General features: G+C 44.5%; 1 protein-coding gene across 1 annotated transcript; it reads left to right on the top strand.

Annotated features, from left to right (window-relative positions):
• The first annotated feature begins 5,394 nt into the window (after window positions 1–5,394).
• LOC140076441 (olfactory receptor 6C4-like) lies at window positions 5,395–6,387 on the top strand. Its single transcript, XM_072122969.1, has one exon. It carries the CDS (start codon window positions 5,395–5,397, stop codon window positions 6,385–6,387), a length of 993 nt encoding a protein of 330 aa, XP_071979070.1.
• Window positions 6,388–21,944: the final 15,557 nt, after the last annotated feature.

Here is a 21,944-nt window from a genome sequence, read left to right as displayed (position 1 = left end):
CACACCTAGTGACACTTCCCCCAAGAACCCTAGGTGCTGGCATTTCCCAGACGCTGGGAACGGACCGGTCAAGCCCCAATGAAGTGCTTTGGACTGGCACAGTACACGCAGAGATTCTCCTGGCAACTTCTGGAACGTTCCTTGGATGAGAGAAGGGCTTTGTCCACATGCATAGGCTCCTCTGCAGACTGTGCAGCCAGAGGCTGGAACGGCCTTTGGAAAGCAGCAGCCAAATTAAGAAGACGTTGAGTATGGGCTTGTGGAGAGTCCTTACACAACTCCTCAGTACGTTCCATGAACCGCATGGCAATCCGAGTGGCCAGGGTGATGAGACCACTCAGAATAGCCAGCAGGTCACTGGCAGCCAATGCGCCTTGACTTGGGAAGACAGTCCTTTATTAAAAGTTGCTGATAGGGCAACGTCATTCCAGGAGAGCTCGGAAGCCAGGGTACGGAACTTGACAGCATATTTGCCCACGGATGGGTCCCCTTGGTGCAAGTTCAGCAGCGCCATTTCGGCTGAGGAGAATCTTGCAGGTTCCTCAAACACGGACCGGAATTCAGCCAGGAACGCAGTATGGGTAGCTGTGACTGGATCACCCCTGTCCCATAGACAGGTAGCCCAGGCCAGGGCTTTCCCAGAGAGGAGACAATACATGACACCTTGGAGCGTTCGCTGACAAACTGGGAAGGCATCAGTTCTATGTGCAAGGAGAATTGAGTAATAAAGAACAGTTTGGTGTCCCCATCATACTTGTCAGGCATCGAGAGTCTGAGCCTCGGTTCTGCTGCCAGTAGACAAGCCGGTGTGACTGGAGAAGTCGCAGGAACTGTCGCAGGAGTAGTCGCTTGAGCCTGGTGCTGGTGCTGAGAGGCAAGCACAAAGCGGGATGAACTTGCTGCGGGAGGGTGCCACAAGGTCGTTCCACCTGTGCGACTGGCCCACGGTGGCAGCCCATGTCGAGGTACAGATTCAGCAGGCAGTCTCGGAGTCAGGCATAGGCAGGTAGTCAGGGCAGGCAGCAGAGATGCAAGGTCAGCATACAGGTCCAGGGTCAGCAGCAGGAGATCAAGGCAGAACGGAACAGGAACGGGATAGGAACAAACACAGGGAACAGGAAGCATTGTCTTATCACCAAATAGCTCACCCGTGATACATTGCTAATGATATAATTGCATCATTTTTTCTTCTTTTGATTGATACACGGTAGGCTAAAGGTTTCAGTAGGCCCCGCAGTGGGCCTCTTTGCAGTGCACTCACATGGCTGCATTAAAAATTCAGAAACTAGAAAGTATTTGAACAAGTGTGCTAGTAAGATGGCTAATGCTGCTAGTCCTTAAACCCTGCTGGCTGTTGTCGAGGTGCTCTGATTCAATAAACAAAAGTTTTCCATTAAGGAGAGAGGAAAGAATGGCAGTCACCAATTTCGCAGCTTCATATGTTTTTTACTTTATTCCAGCTTGCTGACCAAAAACAGGGTTAGGGAGTGATGCAGTGGTGCTCTGTGAACAAGCGACAGCCGTTCCGCCAATAAAGTGCTTCTTCCGGCTTGTTGATCATGTGACCTCACTAGTGGTGATGTAATCTAACCCCAAAACCCTGCCCATACAAATCATGATTGGTTGACATATATTTAACAATTAACAGAATAAATCCATGCATTATATAGGATCGTAACATTATCGCTTGCAATCAAGCAATGCCCGTAATGTATCGGTAAACAGGTAAATTAATTGCAGGTAATTAACACTGTATAGTATGGCACAGACATGGCATTCTCTCCTAAGAAGCGCTTGTAAATGGCTTGTGCATGCTCTATATGACCCCGAGCCAAAGGTAAGGGAGTATGCTCCTCAAAATTCAGGTCGCACATGCCCAATAACGCATTCAGCTAGCGCATGTGCAGTAACGGAACCGCATCATATGGAGTCTACATAATGATGGAGGCCATAGCATCTGCTAACCATGCGCAACCTTAGTCCATAAACTTAGCTGTAAATACAGGGGGGCCAAATGTCTTTAAAATGCAGCAATGCATTGGGGCAGATTTACTTACCCGGTCCATTCGCGATCCAGCAGCGCGTTCTCTGCGTTGGATTCGGGTCCAGCCGGGATTCACTAAGGTAGTTCCTCCGATGTCCACCAGGTGGTGCTGCTGCGCTGAAGTTCCCCGGAATGCACTGTTCTTCACCAAGCCGGACCAAGTGAAGGTAAGCGTGTGTCCCGTGACACTTTTTAAAAAATTTTTCTAATGAGGTGGTTTTTCCGATTCCGTCAGGTTTCCGTTCAGCCACGCCCCCGATTTCCGTCGCGTGCATGCCAGCGCCGATGCGCCACAATCCGATCACGTGCGCCAAAATCCCAGGGCAATTCATGGAAAAGCGGCTCAAATCGAAAATATTCGGGTAACACGTCGGGAAAACACGAATCGGGCCCTTAGTAAATTACCCCCATTATGTCGTTTTAAGGTCCTTATTATTGGGTAATCCAAATTCATCCAAAATAAATAAATGCTAAAGTACGTATTAGTAATACTTAGGTAACTTCTGAGCCATTTATTGCATGGGAAATAATGATATAGTGAATTGGATTATGTAAAATTCACAGCACAAAAGGTGAAAAGAAACTAGAACAGTCTCCTGTTCCCTAAAATATTCCCTAGTTTATCATACTAAACATCCCCCTCATATATACTTTATATAGGCTCATTTCACGCCCTATTGATTCATTAGATACAGCCCCCTTACCCACATGGATTCCTTATGTACAGCCTTATGTGGCCCCCCCAGCAGCTCTGGGTCCCGGTACTTGCCCAGGTATGCCCAGTGCTGGCGCCGGCCTTGGATTGGTGGCCAATAGGGTATACACTGTAGGGTATAATTACTTTGTGATCTTCAGAAGTTGTGTGATGACTTTTTTCCATGCTTCTTCAGAAGTTAGTGGTCCGGCCATTACATTAATAAAGACAATTTCCATATTTAAAAGTCTTGTCTTCTTCTGCCAATCCCTGCCAACTCCCATTTGCAATGCTCTCATTTTTAGGATTGGCTCATCCTGCGGATAGGGGAGAACTTTTGTTTATGGGGAAACCCATAATAAGATCTAAATCTTCTAAAGAATTTAGCAATGAATTTATTACAAAAAAAGTCTATCTTTCAATGGCTGCATGACACAGTTTTATCTCCATTTTGCACTTGGTAAAACAGAATTTATCATATGATAGCTAGGTGGCCATATGTAATCCTCTGAGGTATATACTCATCATAAGCCCCACATCTGGCTTGGCTCTTAGTCTAGGTATATCAGCTTGTAGCTTAAAGGAAATCTTCTTCTCGCCCTGGTTTTTTTTTTTTTTAAAGGCTATTAAAATTATGCAATTGAGCACGAGGGGCTCCTGGCTCCATTAACACCAAAGGCTTTATGCAAGTATACATAGAAAAACAGAGGGGAAATAGGAATTAATGAGGTCCGTGCTGTACATAAATGAATTGGGGTCGTTATACTGTAAGCGACTGAGACTGTGGGGCAGTGTGTGGGGCAGTGTATGCTGAAGACATCTGCACATTTAATTCATCAGCATTAAATCATCACCAGGAGAAGTCATTGTTTTAGACCTGATGGAGAAGACTCATCACTGGTGAGGACCAGACCCATAAAAGTTCAGGATTGTTGTAGACATGTTTGGTTCTTATACCATACTCTGGTGCCACATATAATTAGTATATTTAGGACTAGCGTGTCCTTAGACTCACCAGATAAGATTATTCTGGGGACCCACCCTCCATCAACCCTAGATTAAAGACCCTAGTAGCCTCCAAATTGTGTCATCATCTATATTTTTTGTGCCACCAGTAAATTAAGAAGTGGTTCAAGAAGGAACCTTATCAATCAATTGATGGGCCACAATGATTTGGCACCTTGAAAAAAAATTCAGAACCTTACTTGGGGTGACTGAATACCATGAATGTCCAAGATTGGAAAAGTGGCCTCTACATTCATAATCAAAAAGCCACATTGAGGAAGTCTTTATCAAGAAGTCATCTAGAAAGTTTTACATCAGACCTCGGAGAAATGTTTTTTTTTAATTATTAGAACAGTTTTCTGTCTTAAGATAAACTTCAGATTTAATGAACCCAAATGAGACTGGAATAAACAAATCAAATGGGAATTAGATATATTTCTCTATGATATAGATATTGGAAAATTATAAGTAAAATCATTTATTTATACCAGACACAGACTCCAATTTCACACACAAACAGGATGAAGATTGTGCAGTCTGAGGATGTAATAGAAGAGGATCTAACAATGGTAGGTACACAAAGAAATGGAACGATATTTAAATTATTTCAAATGTAAAAACTTAATATTTTTGGATAATTTAAGAAGAGGGGTATAGAAGAAGGGGTATATTGCTACAGTGATATGAAGGGTTCATACACATTATGGTTGTCTTGTGATTATTGCTATGAATTATTCTATGAATGGTTCATAGATTTTGGAAATATTATGAGCTGCAACATGACCACAACCAAATCATTTCACCTTCTCCTTGTATCACATAATATCTAGGTTATACATAATAAGAGAAACAGAAAAAAGTCCTTATCACCTCCCCTGTGGTATTTTTGGTGCTCTGAAAAATAGCCCTGCAGCCTTCAAAAGAGGAAAGTAATCCAGCATTTCACGGGAGAATATCCACTTCCGTCCTTTATTCAGATAAAAGCATAAAACATGGCAGAATGCATAGAGAGACAATATATAGGTACACAAGACCTACGCGTTTCGCTTTACAGCTCATTCATGGTCTCATGGACCACGATTCTCTGATCATGGTTAATCCTGGACCATGATTAACATGTAAAGCAAAACATGTATGTATCAAATCCATGCTGACCTCTGGCGTGAAGAAACACTGCTGTAGATAGTGCTGCCTGAGGCAAGAGGCTCAACTCGCTTCATGGCTGGTGCACCATTAACCCCGTAAGTGTCAAATTTACCCCATTGTTTTAATTATACAAATAGTTTCTCGATTCTTGCATTGTTTCCAAGACAGAGTAAGGTAGATTTTATCATACCTCAAAATACCGGTCGAAAAGTAGAACTCTTTCGGCATCTTAATAATAATATCATCCCTTTATTGTCACTGGGGGTCTCAGGATTCTTTCCAGTGATTACTAGGAGCCCCCTGTAGTCATATATTTTTCAGCATTTCTGTGAACACATGTTGAATATCCTTGAACCATCCCTTAAAGAATTCTGCTACTTTTTGTTTTTATAAATCAGAACAAATTTCAAATATTTCAGAATTCTATCAGATTTACTCATTTCATGTGACCTCCCTTTGAGACTGGACAAAACGTAAATTACTGTGTACTAAAGTACTGTGTACAATGAAGCTAGCAAATAAGACAATTGTAACTGAATTTCTACTTTTGGGGTTTTCTCTATCGGAGGAAACAGAATTCTGCCTTTACGTTTTTATATCTTTTATTTATGTGATTACCATAACAGCCAATATGTTCATTGTTATCATTATAAAAAGTGACCGACATCTTCATAAACCCATGTATTTTTTTATTGGGGGACTCTCATTTCTAGAGATCTGGTATACCTCGGTCACTATTCCCAGATTGCTCTGGTCTCTTAAAACCAGAGAGAAGTTTATTTCTCCAGGTGGCTGCATGGCGCAGTTTTACTTCCACTTTTCACTTGGAGCAACAGAAATCTTCCTCCTGACTGCGATGGCCTATGACCGATACGTGGCCATCTGTCATCCTCTACGCTACTTGATGATTATGAGTCCCAAGGTTTGCGCTGTACTTATAACCGGATCCTGGCTTGGTGGCTTTTCTGCCACTCTTGTCCCATGTCTTCAGATCTCAAGTCTTTCATTTTGTGATGGAAATCAGATTGACCATTACTATTGTGACCTCGGTCCTTTACTCAGTCTCTCTTGTTCGGAGAAATTGAGTATTGAAAAACTATTTTTCTGTCTTACCTTATTTATAATTTTAGGCTGTTTTCTGTTAGTTATTTTGTCTTACACGTGTATAATCCGAACAACAATGACAATCCCAACAGCTCATGGAAAACGGAAAACATTTTCAACCTTTGCGTCACATCTTGTTGTTGTATTACTATTTTACGGCCCCATTATCTTTATGTTTGTCCGACCCAGGACTGGGGGCCTCATGCACGTGAATAAAAAGGTTTCTCTCATCCCATCTGTGGTGACTCCCCTTCTGAACCCCATCATCTATACTCTGCGGAATCAGGAAGTGATAAGGGCCATGAAGAAAACTGCTATAAAAATGAACATTTTCTATAGAACTGGCAAATGTGTTTATAACCAAGTAACTGCAAAGAAAAATACTCAAATATAAATGCAATTACTTAGGGGGTTAACAGATGTGCAATATCAATCTATGCATGTAAACCTTAAATGGGTCGGAAGATCAAGGGCAAAAGGTCAATCTCATGACTCTCAGCTGTTCTCTGCCTTTGGTGGGTTTTTTCACACAATGCGGCCTATTTACTCAGTTTCGCTGTATTCACTGTTTTCGGGGATTGCATGGCTTGGACAGGTATTTAACAGGGGTTTGCACTGGGACTGTGTTGTATGTAATCGGATTGTGACGCGGCTGCGCTGGCTTGCATGCAATAGAAATCGGGGGACGGGCCATCAGATGATCCAAGATTATAAATTTAGTGCTCTACTCCTTATGCTGTTATCAACGGCGAGAGCCTCTCACCACCTCCTCGTAGACTGTAAATAAAAGATATCCCCGACTCCTTGCACCAATCGTCCTCCTTAAGTGGGTTCAAGCACAATCCTCGTCTCGTTGCCGTGTCCGCAGTGTACTCTTAATCCTGCATCAGGAGGTTGCGAAAGGATAGTGCAGATTGCCAGGTTCAAAGGGAAATAGTATTTATTGTATATACTCACATATTCCAAATTTAAAAGCGCGCATGTAGTAAAAGCATAAGATGCCAAAAACACCTCGCCCGACCCAGGTTTTGCCTCTTCAGGCTTCTTCCGGGGCATTATTGTCGGAGAATGCACTTTCTGTGAACTCTTTGGACTGGGTAAGTAAATGTGCCTCATTATATAATGGCGAGAACTCCACCAAGCTGTTCCTACATCATGGGACACATTTACTAAGGGTCCGTGGAGCGCATTTCCGATTTGCACCGCATTTAACAGGGATTTTTGGTGCACGAGAACAGAATTTTGTCGCAATCTTGGCGCCGACTTTCTTGCGACACAAATTGGGGGCCGTGGCCGTCACACAAACCCGACTGATTCAGACTGAGCGGGGGATTTAAAATACAAATTGTGTCGCAAGACATGCAAGAAGATAGTGAACCTCAGCGGGGAAGCGACACATGCAAGATATCGGCACCCGATCTTGGTGAATCGCGCCGGACTTCATTCTCGTCGGACAGTCCGGATCGGGGATCACGACAGGACCGGGTAAGTAAATGTGCCCCCATGTGTCCTGCATATACTTGTTCCTTCCCCTACTGGGCTTTCAAGTCTTGCAGACTGGTTTTATCATTAATTTGTAAAAACAGGATATATAATGCACTTATTATAGAAATACACATGAAAACAATTGTCACTAGCGATGTTCTTGTTGTATAACATAGTGGGAGGATACAATTAGTAGAGTCACAATGCAAAGTAAAATATACAAATACATTTTCAAGGATGGGATAAGTAAAACTTTGCCTTAGTCGTACCTTTAAAGGCAACCATCTTTACATCAAGCATGACTTTCTAGAAGCATGTGATATAATGGGGGGCAGTAGCCAAACCAGTGGGCGTCATTTACTAAGGGCCCGAATCGCGTTTTTTCGACGTGTTTCCCGAATATTGCCGTTTTTCCCTGAATTGCCCCGGGTGTTTTTGGCGCACGCGATGGGATTGTGGCGCATCGGCGCAGGCATGCACGCGACGTAAATCGGGGGGGAGGCGTGGCCTTTGGAAAACTTGACGGATTTGGAAAAACCGCCATATTTTTTAAAAAAAAATGTGTCCCTCGACACACACTTACCTGCACCCAGCCTAGCTTGGTGAACTCCAGCGAACTCCGACGGACTTCAGCGCAGCAGCGACACCTGGTGGACATTGGGGGCACTACCTTAGTGAATCGCCGGAAGACACCAAATAGCGTCGGACAACCCGCCGCTGGATCGCGACAGTACAGTGTAGTGAACCGGTTTGGCTAGCTGAAAGGACAAAAGGAAGAACTGAACTCCTTAAGGCCATGTTTACAGAAGACATACAGATGGAGCACTGTTAACCTGTGATAACACAGTTTGTAGTGTAAGTGATTAGAGGGAACCACACATTTGCTGCGATAAATAAATAAGTTAACCCTCTTTTAGTCATGTTTACAAGTGTTGCTTCTGTAAAATGCAAGATCTAAGGTATCCTCAGGTCCTACCAACTGAGAAGTAGTAATGATGTCATGTTAAAAACATTTGACCGAGGCAGCCAATCAGTGGCCTAGCAGTTATGCTTTGTTTTTTTTATGAATTTCCAATGCATATATATATATATATATATATATATATATATTTTTTTTTTTTTTTTCTTTAGTTCTGTGCCTTATTACCAGAGGATGCTTCTGGTTTTAGACAGATCATATCAGGATGACATCATTTATGGTTTCCTCCAGTTCTCCGGTTTCTTATCTATTCTCAAAAATTATAATGACCGGTGTACAGGCCTTCAAAACTGGTCTCTGAGTAAGTGTGTCTCTGGTATGAGGAAACCTACAACCCCCCTGTTGGGGACAGGATTGCTAGGAGTGATGTACAACACTCAAAACATTCAATAAAAGGTCCATTTTTGTACTTGGCCTACTTTTGTATTCTTTAAACATAGTGATCAATAAATGTCTATTGGTATGTATGTAGGTATCTACTCTACCTATCTATTTCTCCCATAAAGTACATTACAGTTCAATAAATTTACAATTTAACACAGGATCCACCCCTGACAATAGGTGATGAGTAGAGATGAGCGAACATACTTGTCCGAGCTTGATGCTCGTTTGAGCATTAGCGTACTCTCAACTGCTCGAGTATTTCGCCTGCTCGAGAAAATGGCATCTCCCGTCATTTTGATTTTTGGCGGAGCCAATCACAAGCCAGGAGACTCTGCACTCCACCCAGCATGACGTGGTACCCTTACACGTCGATAGCAGTGGTTGGCTGGCCTGATCAGGTGACCCTGGAATAGACTAGCCCCTGCCCGCGCTGCTCGGAGAATTCACTGCCTGGATGCCGTTAGGGAGAGAGCTGCTGCTGGTCAGGGAAAGCGTTAGGGTTCTAGTAGATTACTGTTAGGCAGGAGTGATTCTACAAGAACCCAACAGCCCTTCTTAGGGCTACAATAACGTTATTTTTTTATTTTTTATCATTTGCTTGTGGCTGGGATTGCTGGCACTAGTAGTGCAGCTGGTACCATATTGTGACGAATTTGCAGGGAGACTTGCGAATGTTATTTTTGGCTCTTAGTGACACAAATATCCATTTCAAACAGCTAAGTGGGACAATTTATTGGGGGTTTGATTGAATTAGGCACAGTCTGACGATTTTTTTTTCTTTTTTCAAAAGTGAAAGTCACAGCACAAAATCCTTTTGTGTGCTGTCAGTGGTGCAAATGCAATTTCATCTAGCTTAGTCTGCCTGCTACTGTTTAGCAAGCTAGTCTCCAGAAAACCAAATCCACATTCTCTCTGCCGGTGAAGCATACTGTACGTCACTCATGGCGTAATCTAATACGTATTTTTGTTCACATTAGTACCGGGACATTCAGCAATCCGCATTTCAGTTTGCTTTCTGATTTCTTCTGCGTGTTTCGTTCATAATGAAATTAAAAAAAAAAAGTTATAAAAAAGAAAAAACAAAAAAAATAATAAATTTTCTCTTTTAATTTTCTTTTACGGGTGGGAAATCTCCATTATAGCAATCAAATTTTGTCTACTGTAGTTGAATGGTTGTGCCTGCTACTGTTTAGCAAGTTAGTCTCCAGAAATCCTAATCCACATTTTCTCTGCCGGTGAAGCGTACTGTACGTCATGTGTGGCGTAATCAAATACAGTCTTTTGTTCACATAAGTACCGGGACATTTAAAAAAAATTGTGTGTGTTGGTTAGAAACTAGCCATAGCAATCATCTTCTGAGGTTGCTGTCTGATATCTTCTGCACGTTTTGTTCTTCTATAAATCGCAAAAAAAACAAACATAAAAAAAAACTTACCAAAAAAAATTTACAGTTTATATTTCTCTTTTGTCTATAAAATAGACTTTTATTTGGAAAATATTAAACCCGAGGGCTAAGGGTAGAGGACGAGGGCGTGGCTGTGGGTATCCAATTACTGCAGGGGTCAGAGGCCGTGATCCTGGGCGGGGTGAGACACCACCTGCTGATGAGGGAGCAGTGGAACGCTGCAGAGCTACACTCCCTAGCTTCATGTCTCAAGTTACAATATTGATCACAATATTGTCGTAGTGGAAGAAGTGTGTAAAGAGGTGTCTGATGACGAGGACAACGGTTGTCAGACAGTGGTGAAGTTGTTGTCAGGGCAGGAAGTCCGAAGGGGGAGCAGACTGAGGGATCGGAGGATGATGAGGTAACAGACCCAAGCTGGGTTGATAGGCCGGTTGGAGACAGTGCTTCTGAGACGGAGGCGAGTCCTATAACAGAACAGGTTGGAAAAGGCAGTGGTGGGGCCAGACGGAGAGGCAGGGCCAGAGCTGGTGCATCAGCGCCAAATGTTCAAGCTCCCGTGGCGAGGGCTAGATGTTCTCAAGTCTGGAGGTTCTTTAAAGAAACAGCGGATGACCGACGGACTGTGGTGTGCAACCTGTTCCACACCAGGATCAGCAGGGGTTCCACCACTACTAGCTTAACCACCACCAGTATGCGTAGGCATTTGAGTGCTAAACACCCCACTCAATGGAACCAAGGCCGTTCGCCTCCAGCCGGGCCCATCACTGCTCCTTCCCCTGTGTCATTTGCTGCCTCTGCTAGTCAGCCCCCTGCCCAGGCCCCCGGCACAAACACCTCCCGCTCAATAACTGCACCTTCGCCTCCACGATCCTCCACAGCGTCCACCAATGTCTCCATGCGCAGCGTTCAGCTGTCTATACCCAAGACGCTGGAATGCAAGAGGAAGTACAGTTCCACCCACACGCCCAAGTCCTCAACGTCAGCATCTCCATATTACTGAGCCTGGAGATGCTGCCCTATAGGCTGGTAGAGACCAAGGCCTTTCACAACCTCATGGCGACGGCCGCCCCTCGGTATTCGGTCCCCAGCCACCACTACTTTTCCCGATGTGCCGTTCCAGCCCTGCACCAGCTCGTTTCAGACAACATCATCCGTGCCCGGACAAACGCGGTTTCTGACAAGGTCCACCTAACCACGAACACATGGATGAGTGCTTCCGAGCAGAGCCACTATATATCGCTGACGGCACATTGGGTTAACTTGGTGGAGGCTGGGACCGAGTCTGACCCTGGGGCCGCTCATATACTGCTCATGCCAAAGATTGCGGGGCCTACCTCTGTCACGGTCTCTCAGGCCTACTATGCCTCCTCCTCCCACCCCTCCATAGCTGCCTCCACACACCGTCTCCATAGCAGCCTCCAGACACCGTCTCCATAGCAGCCTCCACACGCCTTCTCCATAGCTACCTCCACACGTGGTCTCCATAGCAGACTCCACATGTCGTCTCCATAGCTGCCTCCACACGTTGTCTCCATAGCTGCCACCACACGCTGTCTCCATAGCTGCCTCCACATGTCGTATCCATAGCATCCTCCACACATTGTCTCCATAGCTGCCACCACACGCTGTCTCCATAGCAGCATCCACATGTCGTCTCCATAGCAGCCTCCACACGTTGTCTCCATAGCAGCCACCACACGTTGTCTCCATAGCAGCCTCCACATGTCGTCTCCACAGCTGCCTCCACATGTTGTCTCCATAGCTGCCACCACATGTTGTCTCCATAGCAGCCTCCACATGTCGTCTCCATAGCTGCCTCCAAAAGTCGTCTCCATAGCTGCCTCCACATGTCGTCCCCTTAACAAACGAGCTGTGTCAGGCTCATTTTTCGGGTGTTTCAACAGATACGTTATGGAACTTGGTCACTCTGTCGCTGCCATGCTGTGTTATCAACTAAATATACCATCAACCTTTTGTTCACATAGGAAATCATTTCATCGCTTCTTGCTCACCTCCTTTGGTTCCTCTCTGCCACCATAACCAGGCCAAATACTGATACGTACAGTGCTACACGTTTTAAATTGGTTTGAAGCCCGAGTCCATTTGGGGTATGTCGATATGCCACTCTGTAGCCTGCCGCTGCTGCCACTGCCTCCGCGTGCCATCCCCTATAGTGTCAGGGTCAATTATTGGTTGTTTTAGATGCTATCTCGCCTCACTCGGTCACTCTGTCATCGCCATGCTGTTGCCCATAATTTTGGTGCAATTAGGCATCCTCAGAGACATCCATGCATGCTGCCCCTGCTGTTTCCTGTCCATTTCCGTGGAGTTTCCATCATTTTCTGAGGATTTCCCTTTGCAGACCCTTGGTCCCCTTGAAAAATGCTCGAGTCTCCCATTGACTTCAATGGGGTTCGTTATTCGAAACGAGCACTCGAGCATCGGAAAAAGTTTGACTCGAGTAACGAGCACTCAAGCATTTTAGTGCTCACTCATCTCTAGTGATGAGTACAGAACTTACTCTATGCTATAAAATGATAGGTCTCTACAGGTCATATAACATACTCAAAACAAAAATACATAAACGTACTGTAGCAACCATTAGGAACATCAATTAAGACCTAATCATAAATGTTACTCCACTATGCCAGAGTGGTCAGAGGTGGCCCTCACAAATAATGAAAAAATCACAAAACAAAACCTACAAAAATAGGGGTTTCAATACCAATTATTGTCCTTTTTAAAAAAAAATTGGAAAACTTTATTGATAACAAAATAATTATTTAAAAAAGTATTAAAAATTCCAGGAGAGACAATACATGAACAACCCAGGTAAGGGTACAAAAAAGATATTTACGGAGAGGATCTGCAACACCCTCGCCGATGCAAGGCGAAGGAGTGCTTGCGAATACGTCCCACAGCATGTCACTACATCACACTACATAGGACACAGGGGACATTGCAGTAGTAGATCCTGCCTGGTAGGGCAGGAGTTAAGTGTTTTGTATGATGCAAGATCTGTCGTCCAATCACTTGTATTGCATTCTAACCAATGTAAGCTGAGATGTAATTGGAGGAGCAGTCACCACCTGACCAGGGAAGTTACAAAACCCCTGGCCAGGAATGTTCTAGAGAGCAGTCTCTCCCTGGAGGGAGTAGAGCTCAGTTCTAGTCAGACCTGAGGGTCTGCAGGACACCAGAAGAGTTTAGTTTTAGCCTAGCTCAGATCAGAAGAAGCAGACTGGGTTATCCCAGTCCAGACTCTATTCAACCAGCATACCATACCAGAGCAGGAAGAGACTAGCCCCTGCCTCTGAAGAGTGGAGCTAATAGATAAGAGTTAGTGAGGAAAGGGGTATCATCCTACCTTCAAGGGTGATACCTGAAGCACTCCAGGACAAGCTGAAGCTTCCTATTAGGACACAGCTACCTCCCAGCCTGCCCTCTGCATCCAGGCTGGCGATCTACCTCCTGTGGCTCCCTCCAACTGCATCTCAGTACTCCACCATTCTGTTCAAGGCAAGTTGCTGCGGTTCCTGTCGGTTCCAATAAAGAACTGTAAGTTGTTTTTGTTCAACCTCTGCCTCCGTCTTGTCAATGCTACTATGGCTGTCACCATCACGGGCACCCTGTCCACTACACAGAGACTCATACTCTAGACACCAAAGGGTTGCCCCAGGGAGATCCGTTATAGCAGCCTCTCCCTCATCATTTCTTGCCAACACCACCCTGCTGGAGACCTGCCAGGCTGTAGGACAGCCCTCCGGTTCCCCATACCAAGCACCGTGACACTAGCGTGCCTAGGCCGCAACCGCCAGCCACTCAGGTACTGCGGGCCCCGGCTGACTCCAGGCCCGGAGAAAAGGCTAGGCCCCGGTGGGGGATGTTGCAAGTGGCGTCACGAACAGGATTGATACTTCTGTGCCTTATTCCGGCATTAAGGACTATCCTTTATTGAAAAGACTGTGCTGCCTAACCCTGCTGCCATTCGGGTTTAGGCCCCAAGTGATTGTGTGTGTCTGCATTGAACTGTATTACTGCTGCCACGTGCTGTCGAGCACCGCTCCAGCACTCAAGAGGTTAACCCCTGCAAAGAACTTTGTCAGCTCTGCTACATCCGGCGCTGCCGGGCCTGAAGCATTTACCTCACGAAACTGTGGCGCAGCAAGTAATTCCAGCCGCCAAAACCTTCTCTGGCGGGAAAACCCAGAGGCATCACTAAGCTCCGCCCCCTGCGCGTATGGCGCGAATCCTGCCTCAGCGCGCTGTGGCGCAGCAGAAGATTCAGCCCGCCACAGCTCCTGGCGGGAAAGACTCAAGCTCCGCCCTCTGGCGCGAAACTCTCCCGTGCTGCAACGCCAGTGAGAGCCCACGAGGTACCTCAGAGTCAGCGCAGCCGCCATCCAGCATCAGAGAGGTTAATCGGCCATCTTGGATTTCTCCACGTGCTGTCTCCTGTCCTGCCGACATGCCGCACAGCCTCCGAAATAAGGAACCGAGGGCCACATTTATCACTTGTTTTTTCTGTTGTTTTTGCGCCTTTTCGCTTAGGCGCACCGTTTTTGCGCCCGTTTTGCGATTAAACGTCAAATTAGCCGCGCAGCTAAAATAACCACCTTTCCCTCATCTATCGTTCAATTCCAGATGTTTTGCTGCGCCTAATGATATTCATCACGTGCGACTTTTGCATTTAGGCGCAAAAACGGGCGCAAAAACACTCCAGCCCGAAGGTGGCGTTATCTGAGAAGAAAGCACTGAGCCCCTTTGCAGAAGAGCTCATTTCTAGCAGCAAAGCTCAGCCAGACACTGGAACATATAATAGATACATTAGATACATTACAGACAGGAGCTGCAGACTCTATTTACAGTTCATCACCTTCTATTTACAAAATATTCTGCAAAACCCTGAGCTCACAGCAAGACAGGAGAGAAGTTTGCACAAGTTTGCAGAAGCTTGCAGATACGACATACAAGTGTCCCCCATGTAATTCTGCACAGTGTCTGAGGGGAATACTGGCCAGAATTACAGGGGTGCAGCAGGAGACTAGCACTGGGGGATCCCCTCCAGGAGAAGCCCCTGCTGAGGAGGTCACTGGGTGCAGGGTGTCACACACCTGGGTGCTGCTGTGAGTGTTCTCTTCATTCTGGGCTGTGGGAGAAGCAGAGAGGAGCTTGTAGCAGGATGACATGTAAGTGCCCGAATCTAACATTGCGCCTAAACTGCGCCTAAACTGTGTTAAAGTAAAGTGATTAATAAGAGGCAGAAAATATACTTATCACAGATGGTTGTAGCTTGTGATAATTCTGGCAAAACAGTGCGCCCGAATTTAGGCGCAACTACTACACTTAGGCGCACAAAAGTGATAAATGTGGCCCCAAGTGTCACATGGTCTGTCCCCGGGCCTCGGGCACCTTCATCTGCTGCACCGCTTACTGCTGTCTCCTGTACGCAATCTCCAATGGCGGATTCTCCACAGCGGCTGCCTCCTCCGATTCCGGACCTCCTGAGGACCACCGCGGATGTGAGTACCATGGCTCCCAGGGCCTATATCACAGTGACTGTCACTATATCTCCCTTAGCCCCGGCTGGGGTACAGTCCGGCCTCCCTGCAGAGGGCCAACATCTCCCCATAGGAGGCCCGGCTACAAAAGGGACTCTCTTAAAGGGGCCTGACCCCTTATCTAATGCTGCTGACCGTCCTGCGGAGTGTCCAGGACCACCTGCTAAGAGGCCCAGGCTGTCAGGTGAGAACGCCCTGCCAGCTACAGAGGTTACCACCGCCAGCGCAACAGCGCCCCCAAGAGCTACAGGTCAGTCCAGAAACAACAATCCTTGAAGAATCCTTGAAACAACAACAAGCAGTGAAGAAGTTACAGCTCCTGCGGTCATCATCACAGCGCCCCCAGCTACAGAAGGTCAGCCATCATCCACAGCGCCCCCAGCTACAGAAGGTCAGCCAGAGAAGTGCCTGTCTCCTTCCTTTGCTAAGATGCCTGCCGTCGCAGGTGACCTCCCTGCTGTTCCAGCTCCAGCTTCTGGGTGTTCCATGTCAGCAGTTCCAGTGTCTACCACCAGATGTCTTCAGGTGACAGATCTCAACACTGCTTTCTTCACCCAGGCTGATGATGTCCCTGCTGCAGTTCCTGCTCCCATGCCTGCAGCCATTGCTCTTGAGCAGCAAGATTAACCCCTGATGGGCTGAAAGCCTTCTTCAGGTACTGTGTACATATTGTTATATTTATTTCCATTATCCCTTCAGAGCCAGAAACTGCCCTGAGACTCTCACCCTTATTTATCTCAGTCAAGAGATTTTCTACTGTCATGTGGTATGATAGCACCCCTTCCTCTGCCACAGCAGAGATTCCTACCAAAGGACTCTGTCCCTCTACACATAGAGGAGACCCTTTGCTTCTTGTATGGCACTTTTCCCCACATCAAGGGCTGTACCCAGAAGATGGACTTTGTCATTAGAGACCTTCTGTGAGACTTTTGCCAGATACTACCAGGGAAAAGTTGTTATGTCATTGCTATTGTCTTGCACTTAATGCCTTCCTTTTAGGTATGGACATTCTGCTTGCACTCTTTATGCCTTTTCCTTTTTAGGTAAAGAGACATTATATCCTGCTACCCTGAGTAGCCTTCCTATGTAACGTTTGTAACGTTTAAGATGTGTACCCATTGGGCTCCTAAGCCAATGTGAGTTTACAACATGTTTGCACACTGTCAATAGATGTCAGTAGTTTGCACTAACCTTTGATAGGCTTTTCAGATTGTAGTGTGACTGTGTCGGACCGTCTCTATGTAAAACCCTGACCGCTACCTTATCCCTCAAACTGAGGTTTGCACGTGGGGGTAGTCTGTAAACTGTGGGTCCTTAGGGGACCGGGGGTGTTACAGAGATAGCACCTGGATGCCGCTCATACAAGGGTAAGAATGTTACTCGGCAGGTACTTGTACATGGTACAATGTCTTATTGTGTCACATATGCCAATGTAATGCATATATACACACACTATATATTTGTCGCCAGGGAAGAAGTGTTTACATAACAAATATACAGGCCTTGGTGCAAGGAGTGGATTACAGGACATGACACCACACCTTTCCTACTGTACAGTTCGGTTTAATGGCGTTAGCGACCAACTGTCATACTTAGCATTTACATGTCTTTGTCTTAGTCCGACGCCAACCCAGGTGCCTGTCTCCAGGACCATGGGCGGTTTGTCCCTACATATCATGTAGCCTGCAGTTCACAGAAGTGCCCTTATCTACCTCTGCCCCCCAAACCATCTGTAGTCGAGCCGAGGGCAGCTCTTTCAATTGCCCCGGGGGTATGCAACACCCTCGCCAATGCAAGGCGAAGGAGTGCTTGCGAATACGTCCCACAGCATGTCACTACATCACACTACATAGTCCTACTAGGACACAGGGGACATTGCAGTAGTAGATCCTGCCTGGTAGGGCAGGAGTTAAGTGTTTTGTATGATGCAAGATCTGTCGTCCAATCACTTGTATTGCATTCTATCCAATGTAAGCTGAGATGTAATTGGAGGAGCATTCACCACCTGACCAGGGAAGTTACAAAACCCCTGGCCAGGAATGTTCTAGAGAGCAGTCTCTCCCTGGAGGGAGTAGAGCTCAGTTCTAGTCAGACCTGAGGGTCTGCAGGACACCAGAAGAGTTTAGTTTTAGCCTAGCTCAGATCAGAAGAAGCAGACTGGGTTATCCCAGTCCAGACTCTATTCAGCCAGCATACCATACCAGAGCAGGAAGAGACTAGCCCCTGCCTCTGAAGAGTGGAGCTAATAGATAAGAGTTAGTGAGGAAAGGGAAAATAAAAGTAAAAAATCCGTACAGAATTGATGCTTTTCTACATGTGACCTCAAAAAAAAGTTCCTACATTTTCAACAATAGGTGATACCAACCCCAAAATGGTAACACTGGAAAAGCATCTCATTCGGCAAAAAAAATGCCGTCACATGGCCCCAATAACGAAAAAAGCGAAAATTTTATAGCCTTTAAAAGGGGCCAATGAGGAAACTAAAATCCTGGCAGCTGCAGGGTGCTCCTTCCCTTCTGCGCCTCACTGTGCCCCCATAACACAAGTAACGGCCACATGTGGGGGGTCTCTGCACTCAGGAGAAATTGTAGAACAAAAGTTATGGTGGGTTTTCTCTTTTTATCTTTTGGAAATTTTAGGGCTAAATGAACGTTTAACCGACAAAATTTGACCATTCCAAATTTCACCGCCATTTTGATTCAATTACTATGAAGATCCAAAGGGGTTAACAATCTTCGTAAAAGCTGTTTCTGATAGCTTGAGGGGTGCAGATTTGAAAATGGGTTGGTTATATAGGGGAGATTTAGGTGTTAAATCTATCTGCCTGAAAACGCGATGATTTCGAATTTCGAAAATGGCAAATTTTTCTAAAATTTCATAATTTTCTCTTTTTTTGTAAATAAATGTAAAACTTATCAGCCAAAATTTACCACTAAAATGAATTACAACATGTAAGTTCAAAAGTTATAACCATATAAAGCGACGCAAGTCAGAATCCAAAAAATGGGACTGAGCCTTAAGCTACAAAACGGCTGCGTCATTAAGGGGTTAAACCTTCTAAAGAATTTAGCAATGAATTTATTGATTGGAGAAGGTTTTATTAAAAAAAAAAAGTCTGTCTTTCAATGGCTACATGACACAGTTTTATCTCCATTTTGCACTTGGTGGAACAGAATTCATCCCATTATAGGTAAGTGGCCATATGTAATCCTCTGATTATGCAAATGAGCCTGAGGGGCTCCAGGCTCCATTAACACCAAAGGCTTTAAGCAAGTAGTAGTACAAATACATAGAAAAACCGAGGGGGCACTCAACAGTGTGATGAAAAAAAGGCAGAATGCCGACAGAAAAAGAGGAAATATGAATTAATGAGGTCCGTGCTGTACATAAATGAATTGGGGTCATTATACTGTAAGTGACTGTGACTGTGGGCCAGTGTAGTGCTGAAGACATCTGCACATGAAATTCATCAGCAATAAATCATCACCAGGAGAAGTCGTTGTTTTAGACCTGATGGAGAAGACTCATCACTGGTGAGGACCAGACCCATAAAAGTTCAGGATTGGGCCTGGTGTTGTAGACATGTTTGGTTCTTGTATTGTACTCTGGTGCCACATATTAATACTCCATTTCAGAGTAGGGTGTACTTAGATATGATTATTCTGGGGACCCACCCTCCATCAACCCTAGATTAAAGATCCTAGTAGCCTCCAAATTGTGTCATCATCTAAATGTTTTGTGCCACCAGTAAATTAAGAAGTGGTTCAAGAAGGAACCTTATCAATCAGTTGATGGGCCACAATGACTTGGCACCTTGAAACATATTCAGAACCTTACTTGGGGTGACTGAATACCATGAATGTCCAAGATTGGAAAAGTGGCCTCTATATTCATAATCAAAAAGCCACATTGAAGAAGTCTTTATCAAGAAGTCATCTAGAAAGTTTTACATCAGACCTCGGAGAAATGTTATTTTTAATTTTTAGAAGTTTTCTGTCTTAAGATAATCTTCTGCTTTAATGAACCCAAATGGGACTGGAATAAACAAATCAAGTGGGAATTAGATATATTTCTCTATGATATAGATATTGGTAGAGTAGAAGTAAAATCATTTATTTATATAAACAGGATGAAGATTGTGTCTGAGGATGTAATAGAAGAGGATCTAACAATGGTAGGTACACAAAGAAATGTTGACCTCCTATGTATCTCTGCACAGTGGAACAATAGTTAAATTATTTCAAATGTAAAAACTAAATATTTTTGGATAATTTAAGAAGAGGGGTATAGAAGAAGGGGTATATTGCTACAGTGACGTAAAGGGTTCATACACATCATGGTTGTCTTGTGATTATTGCTATGAATTATTCTATGAATGGTTCATAGATTTTGGGAATATTATGAGCTGCAACATGACCTCAAGCAGATCATTTTACCTTCTCCTTGTATCACATAATATCTAGGTTATACATAATAAGAGAAACAGAAAAAAGTCCAGCTCACCTGCCCGGTGGTATTTTTGGTGCTCTGAGAAATAGCCCCGCAGCTCCCAACAGAGGAAAGTAATCCAGCACTTCACAGGAGGATATCCACTTAGGTCCTTTATTCAGATAAAAGCATAAAACATGGCAGAATACATAGAGAGAACACCTACACGTTTCACTTTACAGCTTAATCATGGTCTCATGGACCATAATTCTCTAATCATTGTCCATGAGACCATGATAAAGATGTAAAGCGAAACGCGTAGGTCTTGTGTGTCTATATATTGTCTCTCTATGTATTCTGCCATGTTTTATGCTTTTATCTGAATAAAGGACCTAAGTGGATTTTCTCCCATGAAGTGCTGGATTACTTTCCTCTTTCTAATTTATACAATATAACACTTTTTACTATTTACTATATTTTACTATTAAAGGACAATTGTAAAAAAAATGTAAGATCCCCGTAATACACTAATAAAACGTCTTGGAGGATGAGCTGTAAATAGCTGAAGATGAGAAGAGCTATGTATGTTCTGGTAACTGGAGAGCATAGTCACCATCTTTTTCATTTGTTGTAGTATGCTACTTTGGAGACTATGCATCCAAGGGTGGTCTTTACCCATTATATATCTGAAATTGCTTTGGGTAACAGAGATCAGGGATGGAGGGGGCACAGTGGTGGTTGGAACCAATCCTCCAGGACCATTTGTTAAAAGAAAGAATGGCAAGCCCCATGCTTTAGACTGTATTATCGTAACTTTCAGGGGGTACCATTCAAAAGGTTGAACAAAGACAAAACCTTATTGGGGATCCCATACAGGAGTGAAGCTGGCTGTCTGAAACGAGTTATAGAACTCCACCCTCTCCACACTATGCAGTTGTAATACATCAGGTCATAGGCAGTCCCCTAGTTACTTATAAGATTGGTTCTTCAGGTTTGTACTTAAGTTGAATTTGTATGTAAGTCAGAACTGAATATTTTATAATTGTAACTTCAGACAAACATTTTTATTTGTCTCTGTGACTTTGGATTTTCAACATTTTTAGCTGTCATAGGAACACGTATTATCAATAAAACATCATTACACACAACTTAAAGCTGACCATTGCAGTCTGGGACTATAGTAAAGCATCCAGAGACTTCACCAAAGGTCACAGTGGGCAGATAGGTCCGTCTGTAACTAGGAGTCGTCTTAGTATGTGGGTTCTCCAATCAGTGTATCACATCCATGCTGACATCTGGTGTGAAGAAACACTATTTTTGAGTGATAACTTCTGCTTTGTAACAGGTGACTGTTTCCCTGATGCTGCCCCCATCTTGCTGTAGATAGTGCTGCCTGAGGCAAGAGGCTCACCTCGCCTCAAGGTTGGTGCACCCTTGGTCCTGCAAGTGCCAACTTTACTCCATTGTTTTAGTTATACAAATAGTTTCTCAATTCTTGGAGTGTTTCCAAGACAGAGTAAGGTAGATTTCGTCATACCTCCAAATACCGGTCAGAATGTAGAACTTTTTTGACATCTTAATAATAATATCCTTCCTTTATTGTCACTGGGTGTCTCAGGATTCTTTCAAGTGATTACTAGGGCCCCCCAGTAGTCATATATTTTTCAGCATTTCTGTGAACACATGTTGAATTTCCTTGAACCATC

Source organism: Engystomops pustulosus, chromosome 9 (assembly GCF_040894005.1).
Source record: "Engystomops pustulosus chromosome 9, aEngPut4.maternal, whole genome shotgun sequence".
In the NCBI taxonomy this organism is placed as follows: Eukaryota; Metazoa; Chordata; class Amphibia; order Anura; family Leptodactylidae; genus Engystomops; species Engystomops pustulosus.
This window is presented reverse-complemented; position numbering and strand designations above follow the sequence as displayed.